The sequence below is a fragment of the Neolamprologus multifasciatus genome, chromosome 11 (assembly GCF_963576455.1).
Source record: "Neolamprologus multifasciatus chromosome 11, fNeoMul1.2, whole genome shotgun sequence".
Lineage (NCBI taxonomy): Eukaryota > Metazoa > Chordata > Actinopteri > Cichliformes > Cichlidae > Neolamprologus > Neolamprologus multifasciatus.
The window spans coordinates 26141982-26163928 of record NC_140449.1 but is presented as its reverse complement, the minus strand read 5'-3'; the positions used below and the strand labels follow the sequence as shown (position 1 = coordinate 26163928).

At 41.1% G+C, this 21947-nt stretch overlaps 1 protein-coding gene across 5 annotated transcripts in view; it reads left to right on the top strand.

Annotated features, from left to right (window-relative positions):
- LOC146508631 (uncharacterized) overlaps positions 1 to 21691 on the top strand; it is a 65001-nt gene extending 43310 nt beyond the window's left edge. For 2 of the 5 annotated variants that reach the window (XR_014876721.1, XR_014876717.1), the window contains 2 exons: positions 12394 to 12606; positions 20907 to 21691. Coding sequence is in view for 1 of the 5 variants with exons in the window: in XM_085176541.1 (XP_085032667.1) it covers positions 12394 to 12501 (108 nt within the window). In the remaining 4 variants the exon portion in view is untranslated. Of the gene's footprint in view, positions 1 to 12393; positions 16018 to 20906 lie in introns of those variants that run through there. The other 3 variants (XR_014876718.1, XR_014876719.1, XM_085176541.1) reach the window with 3 other exon arrangements.
- Positions 21692 to 21947: the final 256 nt, after the last annotated feature.

Genomic DNA, 21947 nt, shown 5'->3' with positions numbered 1-21947 from the left:
TGAAAAGCATACAAGAGTGAAAACACATAAGATTCCTTGAAAAATTATATAATGAAACTTGTATGTTTTGGATACTTACCAAAAAAATATATGAAAGTAATGAGAAAGTGGCCACTTTCATGAGTAAATCATATATGTTTTTACTATTTCTTTTCCATATGGGAAAGCAGGCAGTTTTTACTTGCCTTTTAAAGTGTCTTGCAAAAACACAAGAGATGTAGCTGCTCTGTGATTTAAACTTTGGAGTCTTTTTTCCCCTAATTTCTCTGTTATAGGTACACATATGATAACATTTTTTGGATCGCATGCATTTCAATTGTTGTTTTTCTTCTTTCTTCCGTTTATGTCCGCCCTCCTTCTATTTTGATTTTGGATGTTCTTTACTTTGCTGATTAACCTAACAGTCCTTTGCAATGCCATCCAAATGGCATTGCATCCATCCAAATGCCTCCTTACCTTTTCCCCATTACAAATCAGTGTTGTACTGTGTGCATATGCAAACCTGTATTTACATTTGCTGCGCAGTGTCTCCATCAGCACATTGTAGTGTACAGAACACACAAGGAGACGAGGTATTGTCTAGCAGAAGAGGTGTTGTGGAGGATCAGACAACCTGGTTAATAAGACAGTGTCTTGATTGTATTTGTTTTCCATTTGTCTCTCATCGTTTGCATTAAAGACGCTCAGCGGTAATTAAGCCACTAAGTGAAACTGAAACAGGCGAGTCATGGGGTGAGCTCCAAAGCAGCATTATGAGATGAGAACAACAGGCGCAGAATGACAAGAGCTTGGTAGAACAATGCACGGAAATGGAAATCCCCCCATCAGGAATATCCTATTGTACCAGAAAGACAAAACTAGAATAGACAAAGGGAAAAGACGGAAATAAAACCACAATGTTGAATTGATGCCAAGTGTTTAGCATAATGTAATAAAAGCGTGGCGTTTATCGGTGCATATGTGTACCAATATTGTTAGAGGTATAAAAGCAAGGCAGTCAGGTAAATACGGTGTGTGGGAGGTTGCAAGTTGAAAGAGGGCACATAAAAAGCTACATGTTAAATCAATACATATGTAGCAATGCACTGATACTCCAGAGAGGCTGGGATTATGGCCTCTCTGGAGTATAAAGTGTGTGTTTTCAAAGCAAACAACCCTCCCGAAGTCTTGGTCTCTTAGCTTTAAAAATAAAAATCATGTAAACGTTTAACTTTACTCTTGTTCAGTGTACGTTTTACTTGCAGCCAAGTGAAGCAAGTGCATTTCATCCTAAGAAATCTGGAAAAAATGCCCATCAAATATACACAAATATTAACAGTATACAGGAAAGAGGAAAACAGATCCTCATGTATGACAATACGATCAACACACCTCAGGGGCTTTTACTTGATAAATTGCTTAAATGAATTATGTTATGTTCTGTGGGTCTAAATGATCTATATTTTCATTTCAGATGTATACCTAAAAATGTTGAGATAAAACATCGTTTCATTCAGCAACTCCATCCCAACACCTCCCTCAGAAGGTCCAAGAGCAGGGTGAAGACCCTTCGTCAGCCTTTCTTGGATTCCCCTATTTACTCTATCTTACTTCCCCCTTCTCTCCCCACTTACCCAATGAACCCCAGCAGCAAATCAATGGCCAGGGATAAACACAAATCCCCCATAGAGGTGACTTATAGAAAACAATTTGAACCTGCGGACCCCTCTTAGGCAGTCCTACCCAGCCTTTTTACAGTATGGTTTTAACCTCAAACCTTCTCTGTCTGGCAGTCAATTGAAATTAGATTCCCAGGTAGAAGCGAAGGAGGTGCAGAGATTCGGGAAGAGTGTCAGGAGTGACGTTCCTACTAGTAATACATCTAAATAAACAGTTTGCTAATGGTAACAAATGGTGCTGCATTCAAAGGAAAAGGGGCTCTTTTACTTTAAAGTGTCATATATATATATATATATATATATATATATATATATATGAGAGAGAGAGAGTAGGGGTGCAACGATACTCGTATTGATATTGAACTGTTCGGTACAGTGCTTTCGGTTCCGTACGCATATGTATCGAACAATACAATTTTTTTTATTTATTTTATCAACTTTTCTTCTGACAATGCTGTCTGTGTTGAGCGCTCAGTGGATCTGCGTTCGACTACTCTGCCTAGGCTGCACTGTCGAGTGCAGATCCACTGAGTGCAGCGCAAGCTAGTGAGACAGCTAAGCTCGTTGCAACATGGCAACTGCCTCAACGCTACCCGAAATTGAACCTCCCCCACCCTCATTCAGATCTGGCGTTTGGAACTATCTTGGTTTTCATGTGAAGCATGACCCTGAAGGTAAGCGCGTTATGGACAAAAGTAAAACAGTATGTCGGATGTGCCACGCAATGCTCAATTGGTGGGAACTAGTGCGTTAGCGCAGTTAGCTTGTTAACGTGTTGACGCTGTCTAGCCCCACGCCCCGGTAACTTGTTAACGGAGATTTGCCGAGTTATGGCGTTAACATCATTTTAACGAGATTAACGCTGACAGCACTAGTGGGAACACAATGAATATGACTGCATATTTACACCGACATCATCCTAGTGCAAAGACAAGTGGAAGCAGACAAAAACAACAAGCACGCATGCTACAAACTTTACCCGTGTCATTTAGACAGCCGTTAGCACATGATTCTCCTTATGGGGACCTGATATGTTTAATATGCTGCTGAGAATATAGCCCAGAAGAAGCGTATAGTATAGCTTTTATTTTGGAAAGAGACATTTCTCTGTAATAAACTCTCTTTTCCAAAGATGAGTGATTTCTCGATCAGATAGATTTATTTGTTTTATTATTTTGTTGTTTCAGCAACATTAAATTTAAAAACTGTACTTTTGAGTTAAAATCTATATTTATAATTTGAATAAATTACAAATTAAAAAGGTATGAATATTTTTTTTGTATCAAAAAAATATCGAAACGAACCCAACCGTGAATTTTGTGTATCGTTGCACCCCTAATTAGTAGATAGATAGATATTAGTAGATCTATATTAGTAGATATTGTAGATATTGATATTATTGAAGAAACAAATTTTTTTTTAATTACTAGAAAATAAATAAAAATGTCTGTGATATGCAAAAATAAACATGATGTGCAAGATCTAATGAGAGCAAGTTTGAAGAAGATGCAGAGATGAGGCCTTGGTTTCCTCAAGGGAAGACCTGGGCCCAGGGGTTGCACCGGGTAACTCTGGTAGGCGGCAAGAGAGTTAGAGGAGCTCAGGTGAAGAAGCTGTGAGGAGGAGGAGGTGGGTAAGAACAGGACCTTGTGCTGAGTGGGCCCTCAGAGGGCTCCAGCCCCTACTTCCAGATTTAGTGAGGTGGGGAGGAGGGTGGGTTTGCATTACCTATTTCTTTATTCTACTCATTCCCCCCCCCTTACTCTCTCTCCCTAAGTCTCTGGCTCTGTCTCTCACTCTCTCTGGTCATGCTAATTGCTCCCAAGGTCAGAGCGTTGGCTGCTCTTCACCGAATGCCCACCCCCAGCCCTGGCTTTGAATGGCATGTTTTGATCAGGCCTAATTTGATTGGTCGACACTGTCTGGGGTGGATAGGGACAGCACTTTACAGCCCACTGCTTTTGATGTGTGCGGATGTGTGCATGTGTGTGCGTGTCAGGGTGATGCATGTCAGGTTATGAAGTGTCTGTGGATGAGTGCATGAGAGTGTTACACGTCAGTAGGGAAGTGTTTTTTGAGGGGTGTCAGAGTGTGTAAAGGGGAGTGTGTGTAAAGGGTGGTTTATGTCACGGGCGAGGGTGATTTTGTGTACTTGAGTGTCAAGGAGAGTTTGATGTGTTTTGATACAGCATATGGCAAGGATATTGGGAAATGTGGGCTGACATGTGTTGAAATGCTGCTGTTCAAATAGCAACCTTCATGTTGTCGATACCTGACAAAACTCGAAGCGTGCAGTGTGTACCACGGTGTAAGTTTTATTAATAAACTGCTCTTCTGATAAGGATTGAATGCTGGGTGAATGGTTAACGTTCACCACTTCATTTCTCAACAAAAAATAAAACCGTGTTTTGTGAAACAGTAATTTACTTGAATAGTAACATCTTTGAAACATCCCTTTATTTTACTCTGGTTGGCATTTTATTTTTTTAAAGAAGTGATTGTTTATTGGACAGAAAGCTGACCCACAGTAAGTTCCGCTTAATTAGAATTCAAATTAATGTCATGTTAATAGAATCATCAGATTATTGATATTGTGTTTGGTGTGATTGTTTAGCTTAGATTGTTACCCTTGACTCTAGTATAAAAACTTTTAATACCCAAAAGACCAACTGTAAAGGAACTCCAGTGATACAGTGTCAACCATTTATAACTGCAAAGATTGCTGAATTTGTTCACCTGAAAGTCCAAGTTGCCAAAATATTAATCAAATCAGCAAATTCAAAATTTAGCATATGGATCTAAAATACTCAGAGTAACTTGAATGGTAACAGGACACAGACGAAGGAATAATAATATCCCGTCTTCCACTAATGGCAGAAAAATTGTTTGAAAACGCAGACCAACTTTTTAAAAGTGTATCTGAACTCTGCACATCACTTCCACATAAAGCCAGTGGAAAAGAAAGGAGTTTTGTTTTAACTCATTTCACCTCTGTCCTGCCAGTTACGTCTGGATGCCTTAAGTGTTTCCCTCCCAGGGGTTCAGAAACAGCAACATCCCTTCTGTGGGTCTCCCTGTCTTAGCTACACTCAGTTCCCCAGTGAGTGCTAGTGCACTAGGTACAGTAGGAAGTCCTAGCATTTCAAACAGGCCATGTGTGTCTGCTATCTGACAGCAGCGCTGATCCGGCCCCTATGAGTGAGATTGATAGGGCCTGTGATCAGGGACGCCGCGCTCCCTCCATCGCCGGCGAGATGGATCACATCACACTGCCGTCTCCTCCGCTTCCAGGATAAATGAACTGAGGGGGAATCTATCACTCCCCACGAAAGAGAGCGAGAGAGATCGGGGGACAGAATACCTTACAGAGATACTGAGGAGGATGCAGAAGTAGGAAGGGTCGGAAAAAAGGTGGGAAGTACAAAAAAAGCCCAAAACTGAGACAGAGGGAATAGTGCAAGGAATAAAAAGTGATTTGGGCCGAGGGAGAAAAGGGAAGTGGAGAAAAAAAACTTGTATGATGGTGACTGCCCCAGCGGCCTGCTGCTAGGTCAGCCCCCTTCCTTGCCCCCAGTCCCCTCACAGGTTAGGTGTTAGGGTGTGGGCTTTTTTTGTGCTCGGCTGTCAGCCAGCTATTTGTCACGGTGAGCGATCTGATGCTCTGCTGAATCAATCACACAGGAGCGCTGTGGGTTGTGTGTGCTATATACATGTGTCTGAACATGAAACCGTGTTTGTGCGTATAAATACATGAATATATGTGCATGGAGGCACAAAGCCGCGAAAAGAAGCACATTGCTCTCAACAGGAGGCCATAGCGGACATTCTCTGCTCTTACTTGCACCGGGAAAAGAAATGCATTAGGTCTAGAACAGGTGTTCTCAAACTTCTTCTTCTTTTTTTATTATTTTATTATACTTTCCAGTGGTCACAATCATTACTCAGCCCCTAGACTCCCCTCTTGCTCATTTGGCCTGGCATAAATTAGTCTTTGTCATGGCTGATTGGGAATAGGCACCTTATTGCATTAGGCCATGGCTTATTAAGCAAATGCTCTTAAGACAGGCCTTGCTTAACTGGGTGACAGCTTCTCAATTAGGTCGTCTGTGAAAAATACCCAAGCTAATTGCCCCCAAACGTGAGCCTGAGAATCGGATTAGAACTTATTTTGTTTGACTTGTGTGGACATATTTTCCTTTGAGTTGACAGGTGTCATGGAGCTCAAAGTAGCTGTGCATGCATCAGTGAGTGCTGAAGCATTTGTAGTTATTTAGACGCCCCCCCCTCCCCCCCTTTTCTATTTTTTGTGTGTGCGCTCGCGTAAGACAGTGCACTTCAGAGTGTGTTTATGCATGTGTTAAGAGATAACTGACACTTTCTGCTTTTGCCGGATATAGTGCTCATGAGATCCCCTTCTTCTCCTCTCCGGTTGAAATGACAGCTTCAAAAACCTTTCCTCAATGATAATAAGTGACTGATTGGTGAGTCCTTAACTTCCTCTGCCTCCTCCAATAATCCCAACATGGCTCTCAAGTGGCTCTAGGCTGTCTTTATGAGTGCCTGCTTGCGTACTTTATGATTGCCTGATGTGAAAATGGCAACGGTGGTATGAGGGGGTAATTTGTCGGAACCCAACAAAGAAATGTTGTAACAATTAATCACGGGGTGAATACAGAAGAACGTGGTACAGTAATTATGTTCATTAAGTGGCGAGCACAAGAGCAATTATCTGGCATCAGCTTGGGTTGTTACAGTCATGTCAGGCCGAGATGTTGTAATAACTCACTGCTTTCAAAGGGTTATCCCCTCTCATTTAATACCGTGCGATCAGCAAGAAAACGTATGTGTATCCAGTTTGGAGCAGGATGGCCACAGTTTTGTCACGTGGTTGAGAAGATATGCTGCTATATGCCTTTGAGTTTGTATACAAATCCAGTCAACTGTGCATCATTACTAATAAATAGACTCTGGATGTGACTAATTGCTTCTCCTTCATCTCCAGAAGAGAAATGCATTGTTGTTATACAATAGATGTAGTGTAACGGCAATTTGAACCACTTTCACTCCAAGTACGTGCAGTTGAGTTGTGTTTATTGCAAAGAGTGCCCCTTTGTTTAAAAAAAAAAAAAAAAAAGAAATTTTAAAAATACTTGAAAAATTTAATATTCCAGCTGGTGGAATGTTTTAATATTCCTTGCTGTGGGAATTTTTCATTGCTGTTGCTGTTCAAATCCAGTTTGAATCAACACCTGTTTAGATTCCTTCATCAGCTCATACAGTGTGCACTACTTACTGAGATACAGCTGAACACTTTGTCTAACATCTGCCTCAACTCCGCTGTCTAATACCACCACATTCTTTTTAAGGTCCTTACTGTATAACTTTTATATGTTTTATTTATTTGAATCGCTCTTTTTTTCAAGCTTCTGGCTGCTGTAACATGGTAATTTCCCAACTTTGATACTTTAATAAAGTATTTTTTGTGCTAGTTTATTTTAATCTTTGTCTTCTTATCTCCTTCTCCCTTTCTTTTTCTTCTTTTTTCACCTTATTCACCTTCTTGATGGGACAATGAAAGGATTATCACCTTAAGGTTCGATTTTGGTGTCCCCCAAAACGAATTCAGGTCAAACTACTGTGCCAAACAGCATGACTCCATTAGACAGATGATTTTTAAAATACCATGCAGAAACTTGTATATGCATTTGTTCATAAATGGCATCTAAAATCTAAATACATTTTTATTATATAAATAATCAGTGCATTACAAATTGCAGATGGTAAGAATATATCTTGCGATTTGGTGAATACTTTTTTCTCCTGTCACTTTTACATGAATGGTTGCTCTGTTAGGGAAATGATGTCAACAGGCGTGATGTGAGGGAACAGAAAATGATATCATGCAAGGGTTGAGACCTGATTAGTTAAAAATGGATACTGGTGAATAGAAATTCCAGTTTTTCATGAAAGACATTCATGATGTAGACACAAAAAAATCCATTAAAAGAAATAAGTCTGCTTAAAGGAAAAGTTGAATACTACACGTTCTCTGCCCTGTAGTGTGGGCATGACTGGTTGTGATGTAGGGAAAGGAGCTATTCAGCAAACTGACAAGCATATTCCTTTAGTATCATACTGTATTAAGTAGTTCCGAGTGTGGCACAGAGATAAGAGTTGTTGTCGACAGAAAACAGAGTTATGACTCATTTCTGTTCTCTCCTAAACACATAGAAAAAAAAGATGAGTTACCACCACACCTGCAGTAAAAAACCCCCCCAAAAAACCCCTCACTACACCTGTATGAAACTCCTAGCGATGCTTGACTGATGTATACCTACTCCCCATCTGACTTACAGTGAAAGAGACCTGCAAGCCCCAGTGAATCTTTAAACAACGGGCTAAAACTTAAATCCTTACTCACAAATCCCAGCCTTGTAGATACAAAACCTGGAAATAGCATCGGACTAATTAAGCTGATTGGCTCTGTCTGTCCTGAAAGAAGGCCGGCCTGCCAATCAAACACGGATGTTTCTGCTGTAACAAACTCTGGCAACATTTTTTCTTCTCCACTTGAAGCCGGGGGAAGAATCAACCTGACAGTGGAGCGTGTGATTGGACAGAACAGTGCAGGCTGTAGCCGTCAATCAGTCAGTGAGGAGTTGAGTATTTCTGACCCTTCTCACCACGCTGCACACCTCTGAAGCTTCCAGGCATGAAAATAATAGATGCTTAGAATAAGGACTCCCAGTGTAATTATACAAACCTGCAGAAGAAGCGCAGTTCTCCACATTGTGAACACATTGTGCGCTCAGTTCTTTGCTGACATACTCTCTCCTCTTTCTGTGGTTGAGAAAACATCTGCAGGTATCTGTGCTCTCGAGGAGGGCAAGGCAAGAGAAAGATAAATAGCGTGGGCTTTTTATCACCAAAGCCCTCTTGCAAACAGACAATAGCCACACAGGTCTTATTTTAGTCACTGTCTTCTTTGGCTGCCAACAGTCTCAAGCTCCCTCTCTCCCATTTCCCTTTTATTTTCTTGTGTTTTTCCTTGGGCACAGTTTTCTCTCCCTCTCTTCCCTTTTCTTCCCTTCTCTCTCAATTGCAAGCCTATTTGGAGCATGTTTGTTTTCACGCTTTCTCCTCTCGTTCTCAATCTCTCCCTCCCGCTCATTTCCTCTTGCCTTCCCCACCTCCCTCTTCTCCTTCATGTGTGTTTGTGTGTGTGTGTGTGTGTGCGCCGTACATCCATCGATGGATGCGAGGCGTGTATAACCTCAGGTAAGCTCAATGAAGCAGCCTGACTAGCCAGTGTGTCTGTGGGAGGCTCTGGCTCATCTCTGCCTGCATCCCTGTAGCCTTAATCTGTGACAGACCATTTCATAATCACAGCCAAGGGGGCTTCTCTCTCTCTCTGTGGCTCTCGCTCCTCCTCCTCCACCACCTCCTCCTCTTCTTCTTCTTCTCCTTCTTATTCCTGTGCTCCTCATCTCCCTCTCTGCCTCTTCCTTCTTCTCTTTCTTCCTCTCCCAAAGTGCAATAATTCACAGGCATGCACCCTCCCACAGGCGGATTAGCAGGCGGCGTGCTCGTCCTACATAATCGCAGCACAATGAGCCCATACGTGCTGCCGCCACAGCCACGCCATAGGGCACAATGCATCTGTGCCGTCCCCCCGCACCAAATGACATGGGACAAAATGGACCCCATCTAGCTTCCACCACCTTCGGTGCAGGCAGGCCAGCAAGGAATCAGCGTTCCTATTTGGTCCCCTGTGAACTAAATTGGAACTGGATGCATTAATGAAGAAAGACGTACTTTTACAAACTCTTTGTCTTACACTTGAAGTCACTTCTTACTAGAGTCACGTGTCAATAGTTAGATTCTTAGACCTTGCCAGTCAGACTCTGAATTAGTTTGTGTCTCCATGTGTTGATAAGTTTGTTACAAGTAAAAAATAAAAAAAAAAACAGGCAAGGAAACAATTTTGGTGGGCATTGTTTTGGATTTCACATATGACAATTCAGCGAACACACTTGACTGCACTGAGCTTGCCTCTAAATTCTTCCGTGAGCCCAGCTGACTACACTGTGTAACATTAACATATTGTAAAAAAGGAACAAGCGTCTTATGATTCATTTTCATTGTCAGAATAATAGCTGAGCCGATTAGCAGCATTGTTGCCATTGGAGAGGCAAAACATCATTACGCTCCTCAATCTGTTTGAGTAATTAAACCATTTGGGAGAATAATTTCATGTGTTTGCTGATTCAGTCAGAGGAGGGAAAAAAAAAAACTGCTGTGGAGCACTGCAGCTATATGTAATGTTACATTTATGTATTAGCTTTAAAGGGCTTAAGTGTGAAGCTGTGCACAACTGCTCTGGTAACGGAATGTCAAATAGGATCCATCGCTCCATTCCAATGCGTTTCATATAATACTATAATGAAAGGCAAGGATTTATACCGCATTAGTATCAAGCTCCATCAGATTTAAAGCCATAAATCCATTCTATATCCTCCAAGTTTTCCTCTAACATTTTCCGGGCGCTTAATTTAATTTTCTCTGAAAGTGCCAGGCAACCGCTGTTCTTTGGTGTCAGGTGAATGAAATAATTTGCACATACTTTGTGCCTAAACTGTGGAAATCCAGAAGGCAATTGCTTGCTTTGCTATATCACACAAACACACCAGATCTCCTTTTTCCTGATGCTCTGTTGTTGAAAATGTACTATTAGGCTTACTTTCAAAGTGTGCAGCTGGAATAACTGTGACTATCCTATTTGATTTATCCAGCTTTATCTAAACCACATCTGCTGTGGTACTTCTGTAAAAGCCATTCTCTGTCTTTCACGTTCATTCTATAGCATGAGACATACATTAATCTCTCCTTCAGCAGGGTCCAAATCAGACCGGTACAGGTTTCTTGAAGACTTGGCCTGTATGTAAAACACAGACACATTCAGCGTGGTATAGCTTCCTCTCCTCCTCTTATCCCTTTCTATTTTGCCAGCTCAGCACAAGCCCACACTGCGGTAATCCCTCACAAGTCAGGACAAAATGAGGGACACAGGGTGGGTTGCAGCTGGAACATGCACGGCCATGCATAAGAGATCTCTTAGATTCTGCCCCTACCTTAGCTTACCGACTGACGGAGAATGAATTAGCAATTAGGCAAACCATGTGGCCCAGTGTGTAAGCGCGTTCTACGGTGTGGGACTTTTCATGCATGCAGGTTTAAACACAAAGGACTTCATTAAAAGTATCACAGCCCGATGATGCTCGCTATATGTAATCCACATGCATGTTCACCCCTTTCTGCTTTGCAGCTCCAAACAGGGTTGCTAATGCTTATTTGTGTAGAGGTAGACGCTGAAATGCACAGCCATTAAGGACGCATGTATGGTTTGAAGATGTGCACATTAACATTTAAACACATAAGCACTGTTTCTCATGGATATTGATGAAATATTTCTAAGAACCCTAACAAATCTTCTCTTTTTTAATAATAATTATAGTTCTAGTGTCAAATCTGTAAATTAGTAAAGGCAACGTTGACAGGGTCAGTGTGGCCACTTATAGGATAGTGCTGTACATGCATATTAGCTAGGTTAGCTAGCCTTTGTACTAACAAAATAAAAGAACATCCAGTTTAGAAGTACAGTATATGCAAGTCATAAGAGTTAATCTTGTAGGTTGGTGCGGCTAAACATCGGTAATGTTATGCTGCTGTTGTCTCACTTTTTGGTTTTGCTCGTCTCTCTCGCTTTCTCTCTCCCTCCCTCGCTCATGTCAGTCTGCTGATTTATGGCTCTGTTTAAGTGAAGGCCACACGTATCTCCAGACGCTGCTATTTGTTTCAGCTCTGCTTCATTTTTCCACTCTACCCCCTTTGAAGGCAGCGAGGAACTAACAAAAATTAACCCTTGGCTCTTACGCACGCAGCAAAGTAGGTTTTGTGGCTCTTCCCAGGGTTGTAGCCGCACCAGGGAGCTTGACAGGGCTGCACGGCAACTCCTTGGTTGCTCTGACAAAGCGCCTAGTAGGCCCGGTCCTTTGCTTTTATTGTCAGGAGTGCGTCGGAGATGTAGAAAAATGACATGCCACAAGGATGCCATTAATAATGCTCACACACACGTTTTTCTTGACGTGGGGAAAAATGGCCGACGTCACAAGGCCCTTTTATCAGCCTAATTTCATAAGAGGATTTCATGTCTGAGCAGGGAAAAGTGGCTATTTTTCCTCTTCTTTTATCTTGTAAACAGCCATTACTTGGAGAGGTATACAGGCCTGCTCTGGCAGTAAGTGGATATGAATTTCAAGACCAAACCATCCTTTTATATCAGCCACTCTCACAAACATTTTGACATAATCGTGACATCAGATAGGCCTTACTTGTTTTTTTAAACTGCACTTGAATTCTAGCCGTGCCATAATTCAATGCATTTTCTTGATGAGACTTTTTTTTTCTTCCTTTTGGTGATACTGAAAATTAGTTCTTATTGATTTTTCCAGCAAACTAAAGCAATTGTTTGACTAAATCAAAGAGGCAGCTGGAGCCACAATTACATATTGTGAGTGTGATTGTGTTGCCATTGATTCCAAACGTCTAAAGCACTGAGAGGGATGTGTCTGAGTTGGCTTTAGGTCGTATTGTGGCTGTTAGTTTCTTCTGCTGTGCAGTATTATACTATATTTGCACTTCTTCTTGTGCTTTTCTCATCTGTACCTTTTTGTAGGATGGTATGGAGGAAGCTGTTGTTTACCAAGATAAGCTGCCCATTGTCTCTGGTGGGAATTCCCTGTGGGAGAATGCGCCACGGGAACACGACTTCGGCATGGCATGAGAAACTAACCGCAGAGCTGCTAGACTCACGTGGTGGGGCTTCTGTCTATCCACTGGGATCTGGTGCCAGGGGTAAGATGGTCATCCCCTGGGACAGCGAGAGATGGTAAGATAGAGACAACAAAAGGGAGAACGGGAAAGACTGGCACAAAAAGAAGGGGAAAGGGGACGGATAACACACGACAGTAAAAGGAAAATGTGCATTTTGTAAGTGAAAGAAAAATCAGTATAACTGGCAGGTAGAAGCGGACAACTATAACAAATTTAGATTAAAAAAAGGGAGATAGAAATAGATAATAAACTGAAGAAGAAAATCAATGACAGGACTGGAATGAATCTTTATTTACTTGGCATGTTTAACTAATATAGGACAACAACAGTAGAGAGAGGAAAAGAGATGGACAGGGATACATCAGAATGGAATAAGAACCAAAACGCCAGTCTAAAATATTCCACTCCCCGTCCCATCATTTCTAAAACGAGGCTTCCTGTTGTATGACCTAACCCTCTTGCACAATAGTCAGAGTTAGCTAGAGCCTGGCTATGCCTGGGGCTGGAGTAGAAGGTGTATCCCAGCTCAGGTGTGTTGGTAGTAGACGCAGGGCACTGACAGTGTGGGTTAGTCTCCAGTCTGGATGCAACTTGACAGCAGCAATGCTTGCAGGGCCCAGTTGGCAGGTTTGGTGCTAAGGGCCTTATAGTGAACCTGAAGTGCACAGGACTCAAAGGGGATAAAAGCGCACGAAACATAACTGAGTCACATCTCAAGTCAAACAGGATGAACTGTTGGTCAATCACTGTCAGTTCCCGTTGCTCTGCCGATTCATAATGACAGCAACAGACAGCCTAGTAGACTGCGTGTGCTCAGTTTTGAAATTTAATTCAGATAGCATTATTAGAGCGAAATTGTCTACTTACTTTCGTATGACATACACCAGTGGCAGTCATAGAATCACATTACCATACCCTTGTTTGTTACTGCGCTTTTTTTCCTTTCCCAATTCACAAATGAAAATCACACTTGTTTTTTGAAGATGGAGATTTAATGGCTTTGCGTAGTTTAGCAGCATTGCACTACTTTGGAAGAGGTTGAAATGCCATTGGTTAAGATAATGGAAGAGAGAGATGTAAAGTTCAGTGGAAGAGAGCCTAATGCCTTCTTAAGGTGAGCCATTTTAGCACGCAACCACATTTGTATACGTCTGTGTATTTACCCGCAAAGGGAGGGAGGTGACCTTTCCATGTGGAGATGGCGTCTGCATGGAAACGCTGCTTGCTGCATCCTAATGGCCACCTAGGGCCAACTCGCCTCCACGTCTGTCCTGATATTTGCCTAAACGTGGGGTGGGTGAAAGTTTTTTTTTCTTCTTCCCCCTCCCAGAAATATTTACTGAGAATTACTGGTCAACAGAAGTGAGGAGAGATGAGTGAGTAGATGGGAATGAGTGTTATAAGGTAAATGTGGTATTAGGCATTCTGTGAATCTGTTAAAGTTAACGATGTTTACAGTGTATTAATTGGAGCTATTGTAGCAAGTGCTACTTGTTTAGTTTAGTGGAAAGATACAACAATGTATGCATAACTGTGTTTATGCACAGCTGAGTGAACTCATTCCCAAGGTTATATAACCACTATTGCTGTATTGGCAAGTTTACATACATTAGTAAACTATAACTGAGCACACAGTCAAATATTAGGCTGATGAATTGGTTTGTACCTCCTACCTGAACATCGTGCCACTAGTTTCATGTCCCTCTCACCCTGAATGTGTGCTCTCTCGCTCTCTCACATATTCTCAGGTGTTGAAGAATAACATGTAAAATGTGTAAATTTAATGTAGATCATTTTATGTCCTATATTTCTAAAAAGGAAAACAAAAGAAAGTTTTCTAATCATGTTGCTGCAGATCTGCTGACAAAGGAAGGGTTTTGTCCAGTTAATATGTTAGAGTGCTTTAAATTTAGTAAGATAAAGGAAGTGCTGAGATTTTGCTGACATTATAATGCATAAACTTTAACAGGGCAGGAGCGTAGCAGATACTAAAATATTGTTCAATATCTTTTTTGCCTTTTAAACACTATGAAAAGCTGGGCATGCGGATGCATGTCATTTCCTGTTTGAGGAGATGCAGTATTCATTAGAGGTGGGAATCACCATACATCCCACGATACGATATTATCACAATACTTAATGCACGATACGATATTATTGCAATTTTTAAAAATAGTTTGCGATATTTAGATTCTGTACATAAAGGTAAACTTTATCAATATTCATTTTATCTAATATCAAAGTCAGTCTTTCTCTCATTTCAGTCAGTTTTATTGTTGACAAACTGAACGGTTTGTATTACAGTCTAGTCCAACTTAACTGAATGCAACCATCTGGTACAATTATAGCTATTCTGAACTATGCAATTTGTGAAAACTATGCAGCCCCTTCAGCAACTGAAGAATTTGAAAGTAAATTAAAACAAAATATAATTTTACATTAAATAAAAAAGTTTTAAACTTAATTAAAATAAAACATGTTTATTGCTGCCAAAAAAAAGTTAAACACATTTGGACAGTGAAGGGATGTCAGGATTCTTGCTCAGAAAAAGGATCAACATGCTCTAAAGTCAGAGCATTTTCCAGTCCACAAAAACCTTTTTTGTAACAAAATATCGATTTCTGCTGTCCCTGTATCGATACATTATTTGCAAACAAAATATCACGATACTACACAGTATCAATTTTTTCCCCCACTCCTAGTATTCATATAAATGAATGATAAATAAAATTCTGCTATATAACTGCCATCAGTGCACTATTTCACCATTTTAACAATTCTGAAAAATGATGATACTGTTTTATCTTTAATGATTAGTGTAGATTAGAGAAAAAACTGACTGAATTTATTGGACTTCTTATGGAATATTTTTTCGCATGTTACTCATTGCATGAGTTTGTCATGAAACAACAAACAACGGGTGAACATACCTGAAATATGACTGTTGCTTGTGTTTCATTGGCTGTCTTGCATAACACATGCTTTATTGATGATTTGATCTTTTAACACATGTGAGCAAGATGTAACTTAATTATGTGGGATTGTGGGAAATTTGGAGCATTCTGTTTTTCTCACGTGGACGGTTGAAGTGCGATGCCTGTAACTCAGTCTGTGCATCGTATGTTAGCTCACGTATATTTCATTTTTTTCATTTCTCAAAGTTAAATCGCAAAAGTTAAATTATGGTGTGTGACTAGTTGTTGTTTCAAATGACAGAAGAGAAGTTTACAAACTGACCAACATGCTCAGCAGAGTAAGACTGACACGCTATCATTAGTAATGCTGCCCTGAGTGAGGGTTAAGGCAGAGGTCTCCCAGTCAACATGGCTCCCTGCCTCTAGCTGCTCTGCAGATCATTAGGAAAATGAACGACTGGAGAACTGTGTGTGTGTGTGTGTGTGTGTGTGTGTGTGTGTGTGTGTGTGTGTGTGTGTGTGTGTGTGTGTGTGTGTGTGTGTGTGAGAGAGAGATTTCTGTGCCACTGGGCTATGGACAGCCTGATTACTCTGCCCCGTCTCCTACTTACCTGCCTGCCCACTGACTTACCCTCAGCATACTAACTCCCTCAAGTTCCTTCCTCGCTCACGACACACACAGACACACACAGGAATCACAAATGCATTAATTTGTCAAGATTATTTTCTGCAAAACTTCTGAATGTATCACATCTTGACAGATGAGCCTAGGCCAGTAAATCTGTTCCTCGGGGTATCTATGTGCCTTTGGAAAAAAAGAAAAATCCTTTGGCTCACAAAACCCTTACCTCCAGTCTTTCACCTGTGTTCATATCTGTTGTATATTTGGAAGAAAATGGCACAGATGTATTTAAAGTAAATAAATGACTGGAGCAACAATCCTGAAAGGTGAAAAAAAAAAAGTTATTGATGTCAGAGGGACAACTTGGAGTAAGGGGCTAGACATTTTTCACTGCTGTATGGGGGACCGGTGTAAGCTATCCCCACTGGCAAACTGAGGATGAAGGCAATGTAATGCATTAAGCTACCAGCTCTAACTTTATTTCAAAAGTAAAAATATTGTTTGGAAAAATGTAGATAAATGCTGCATGCATTTAAATCTCCAAACAGAGCAGGAGAAATCTCCTTTTTGCTACCTTTGCAGAAATTGCAGAAGTATCTTTGTATCTATTCTGTAATTTAAGGCGCCGGATTACAAACCCTCATCTTCTTCCTCTATGTTTATTTTTCTAAAGAGTACAAAGCAATCGAGTTGTCTTCTTTTTATAAATTCCCATCATTCCTTATTTTGGAACGCAAACAAATTCACACGTTGCTGTTCACACATTAATTATGCAGTTAGAGAAAAAGCTGTAATGGTGGAAGGGAAGGAAGGTGAAAATGAGGAATTCAGTTTCTTGTCTTCCCTTGTTGAATATTCATATAAGATCAATTTTTTTTATGCTTTCGGGCATTGTTTGTTCCAGGGCGGAGCATTCACTTCCTATTTGCGAAGCTGTTAGGTACCAGGAAATGGGTGAATCTGATTTGGTGAGAGGGGAAAGGTGTCTGTGCTCTTAGGTTGACACATGTGAGGTGTCTGTGGCAGATTGTGTTAGATTTTTAAAGGGCGGTTTGATCCCCAGCGCTTCTCCTCTCCTACCCGAATTGTACCCACAAAATATACCTGCCTAAATTTCATTTGATCAAATTTTAATATAAAACTTATTGTCGGTGCTAGGGGGATGTTGATTTTCTCTGACACTCAATTCGGTGCATGTCTGACGACCACTTTTGTTGCTCTTCCTAGTTACCTGTCATAATTTTTCTCTTGGAGATTTGCACAGTTTGTTTCACCTCTGAGATATTTGAGAGCACTTAAAGATAATTATTGCCAAATGATGCTCTAATGAGGGGAACAACTGTCCTCGAGTCTTTGCTTGAGAGCTCGGCCTGCTTGCAGTTACGCCGCTTTTTTAGGCTTCATTTTGTTTCCCTGTTTGACAGTGTCAGACTTTCTATAGATGTTGCCTCAATCTGACGCATGCCATAATAATTGGCTGAGCGCAGGAGATGCAAATTGCCAAAGGAGTTATTAAAATGCACCTTAAAGGGGTTAGAAATGTCTGTTCGCGAGTCAAATTACCATTTTGCCTCTCTTTGAGTCTTCCTTTTTTTTGTAAACCTCTCTTAAACTTCTTGCGCTCTTGGAAGAGGTCAGACACAGCCCTTCATTTGTGGAGGAGGATTTTCGTCTCCTGTGGAAAATTGCAAGGCATTTAGAGCTATCGGAGAGGGTCAGGGACCTTTCCTTTAATTTCCCTTTATCTTCTCTACCATGCTGCACGACCCCAAGCACATCAGTACTGATGTCTGGCCTGTCTCTATGCATGATGTTTATTTGTGTACCTGTTTTTTTCCTCTCAATCAAACAGGATGGAATTTTATTGGCCTGTTCCTTTAAGATATTTGGATCATTTTTCACGTCTTTTCTGAGTGTTTTAATATAATACAAGATTATTGTTTAATTCAAATCACAAATGTTACCTTTTATTGTTAATTCTTGTGAATTCAATTTTAGATTCGGTGACGGGATCAATGTTAAGTGGGCTGAGGTGATGCATTTGCCTGGAGAGCCTTCCTGCAGGTGAAGCTTGTATATCTGCCTGAACCTCCACGAGAATATTAATGACTTCGGTCGATTGTTTCATTCTACATGCTGCCGTCTTGTGCTGCTGTGTGTCTGTTTGGTGTCTTGAAAAGCCACGGTTTCTACGGGAACACAGATATCGTCACTGGTCAGAGGTGAGTGGCAGTTGTTTCTCATCAGTGACATAACGGGATAGTAGCAGGTACAGAAGGACGAGGGTGCTCTCTCAGAAGCTTTGCAAGAGGATGTTAGCGCAGACATTTTCCCCAGTAATCCGTAGCTGAGACTCGGAAGCAGGGGACTGGAACTAATGAAGACAACAATTCAATTATGAGCTCAATTAATGCCAGTGCCTGGAAGCACAGATCACAGATGAACTGAGCTGCTAGCCCTAGATATTGTGGTCTACTGTTGCAGGCGAACAACACACCGAGAGATTGAAATTCTCCCTCAGTCCCTTGGCTTAGCACTCATGGCTGTCTCCACTTTAAAATGGCTTTATGGGCTCATGAGAGGCACCTAAGAGTGTGCCTCAAATCTGTGCCTTTGTGCCTTCGTGTAGGGTCATAAGGACCTGAATTGACTATGTCTAGCTATCGCTTCTTAAGTATTACTCTGTTATTGCCATTCTCTCTTGAGGTTCATCTCCAGCTGCACGATATTTGACCAAGCAAAACAAAAATTCCAATTTAGGCTGATTTTCCTTTGATTCTTTCTTTGGCTCATATTGATTTCGTACAACTTGTTATGTTCTGTTTCTTCTCTGTTTTGTTTTTGGATAAATCCATGTTGTTTACAGTGTGCGATGACCCACGGGGCATCAAGATTATTCTTAACCCTCTTTTCTCACTGTGGTTTTGTGGTGTATTGATAGGTAGCCAAGTTTGCTTATAATTAAGTCCCTACCATACCACAAATGGGACTCAGACCGGACCTCTTGGCCCAATTAAAACAAATCTTCCTACTTCAGGACCTCCTGCTTTGTTATATCTATATATACGCACACACAGACAGACACATTATATATATGTGTGTGTGTGTGTATGTAGAAGTGAATTAGTTTGATAATGAATGTATTAGTTTGATAAAGAGGGTTACGGTATTTAGCTATTACTGCAGGTTGATACATGATGCTTGCATCCTCATGATGCAAAGCAGCTCTGGATTATCACAGAATATTACATCCTACTATAAAGCACCTTTTTACCCAAAGGGAAATGTTCCACACTGATTAAAGATTAAACATGGAGGAAAAAAAAACAGGAGCTTTGCAAAAAGGAAAAAAAAAAAACTAATTATTTCTCTAGAAGTAAAATAAAATGGTTAAGCCACTGGGGAGTTGGGTCTAATTATTTCATTTATCCGTAAAGGGCCTCATGAGGATGTTTCCTTCCTTTACTTTAATTTTTCTCCTCTTTTACACCTTTAGCAGTCTTCCATTGTTGCGTTGTATTACATTACATTATTCTTTCTCTGGTTCATCTTTGCAGAACACGTCGAGGATGATAATTGATCTGCATGCATGCACTGGATTAGGAGACATTGATGGTAATTTGTTAAGGTGACTGTGAGTAATTCAAACTGGTCCACAGTCCTCTGGGTCTCATTAGCTGAAGAAGGCTGAAGATATGCTCTGTAGACCTTTGCTAAAACCACTGGCAGAAAAACGGGCCATCTTTGTCCTTGATCATGCTTTAATGCTTTCATTTACAGAGCGGTGTTTGTCACACATTTGATAGCAATGTATCAGAGAGTAAGTGAATACTGGTAACTGATCCGTAAATTTGCCCTCTTTACACAACTAACTATGAAAGTGCAAAATAACTTGAGGCTTTTCATGTCCAGCACTCTCTCTTACACTGTGATACGATTATAGAGATTGATGCGTACTGTGTTTTTGTCTCTTCTGCAAGCAATACAACCCTTTAAGTACCGGTGCTGTACTCGACTGAATTTTGGCAACTGAATCTGATTTAGCCGTTGCTTTTTTTGTTTTCCTCAAACAGACTATCTGACAAACAGAAGAATTTCAGCTCTGATTGTTATCACATTAACATGATCTTAGATCTCCACAGTAACTTCCACATTGTTTACTACACAAGAGGTACAAACATATGACTATAGGTGTACGTAGGTGTGTCCTGTTAAAAGTCTATTTTGTAAAAGCCGTGTTGCTCCTCGAAAAAGCAAAATCAGACAATGGAACTGTTTTGGAGGTGAGGTTTAATATTGTTTCTGCTGCTAATGTTTGACTCATTACAGGCACCTGTGCTCTTCCCTGACTAATTAACTGAACATGTATAGCCTACACACCTTCCTCAGTTCATTTGTACTATGCCCCGAAGAAGGCACACGCCGGTACGCGTGGGCATTTTTAATCGTAAAGCGCGAATATGTCAATATAACAAAGACATTTTAACCCTGAGCAGTGCTTTGATTCAAAGATTTTTCTCTCCCCTTCTCTTTATGCATGGAAAATTTTAATGTTTATGCATTGCTTCAAACAAAAAGCACAGTTTTTCTCATAGCCTTTGTTGTCAGTAAAGCCAAATGATATTCCCTTGCATGTGCTTCTGCACGATTTTTACAAAGTAGTTGGTGTTACAGCCAGTCGACACTCACTATGCACCTTGAAATGCTTAAATTGTATTTTTATATTTAGTTTGTAAAATGCAAATTTGCTTTTTTAAAATAAAAAATAGTATCCTAGTTTGATATTGCTTCTGATTACTGTGCTTTGTTTGTCTACAGATATTGACTGCTACATCAGCACAGGGCCTAACTATGAACAAGCTCGGTCCTCCGTAGCTCAGGGCGGCTGTGTGGTTATGGCACCCTAAGCAAGGCTTCCCTAGTGAGGTGACAGAAGCAGCTAAGCCAGTAAACAACAATGACAGTAATCATATGTTTGTGGTGCTATGCTTCATCACCTGTCTAGCACCAAGGCTTGTTAAAGGACAAATGACTGTTAATAAAGAATATTCTTTCCCCTCATCTCTCCCTCTCCCTCTTCTCTCTGTCCCCCTTGTCAGTGTCCCTTTGCTCCCTGCAGCCCTGCCCCCACCTGGGGAGGCCAGGTTGCCAGGCCATGGGGCGGTGGGATTGGCCGGCTCCACGCTGAGATTGATTACCCCTCTAATCTTAGGACTGCCAGTGTGTCTCCAGGGCAAAAACTCTGGCTTGAATCCCCCTCTCTCTGCCCCAACTCCCACCCTTCCTCTGTCTCTGTACCTCTTCTCTACCTCGTCCTCTATCCACTTCATCCCTCTGTCCCTGTGCTGCCAGAGGCACTGAGGGACGACACTAAGTCACAGCTTCAGACAGGGCCACTCGCTCGTACTGACTGCCTTGTTCGTCATATGTCACGGCAAATGGGGCTCCCGTGGACTCTCCCATGGACTTACAGTAAAAAAAAAAAGAAAAAGACAAGGGGGGCTTGAGGATGAGGGGTGGAAGCTGCATGAGTTGGGCAATAGGTTAGAACAGAAAATGCCAGTCCAACTAAGACTCAAAGATCATTAAAAACTGCAGTCTTCTTCTGAAACTAAGTGTATAGAACCTATACCCACTTGGTTTTGGGCGTTGATGCTCAGTGTTTTGTTTTTTGTTTTTTTTCAATATTCACGCCGCTGAGGGGTGCAGGTGATGACATGGAACCCTTTCAATGTGCATTATCGCAGCATCAAGGACACAAGATTCATGACAACGTGTAAAGGTGACAATTGTGCTTGGTGATGGTAGGACCTGTCATCCAGATGCTAGTGAAATGAGCTCTCTTGCTGCTACTCCGGC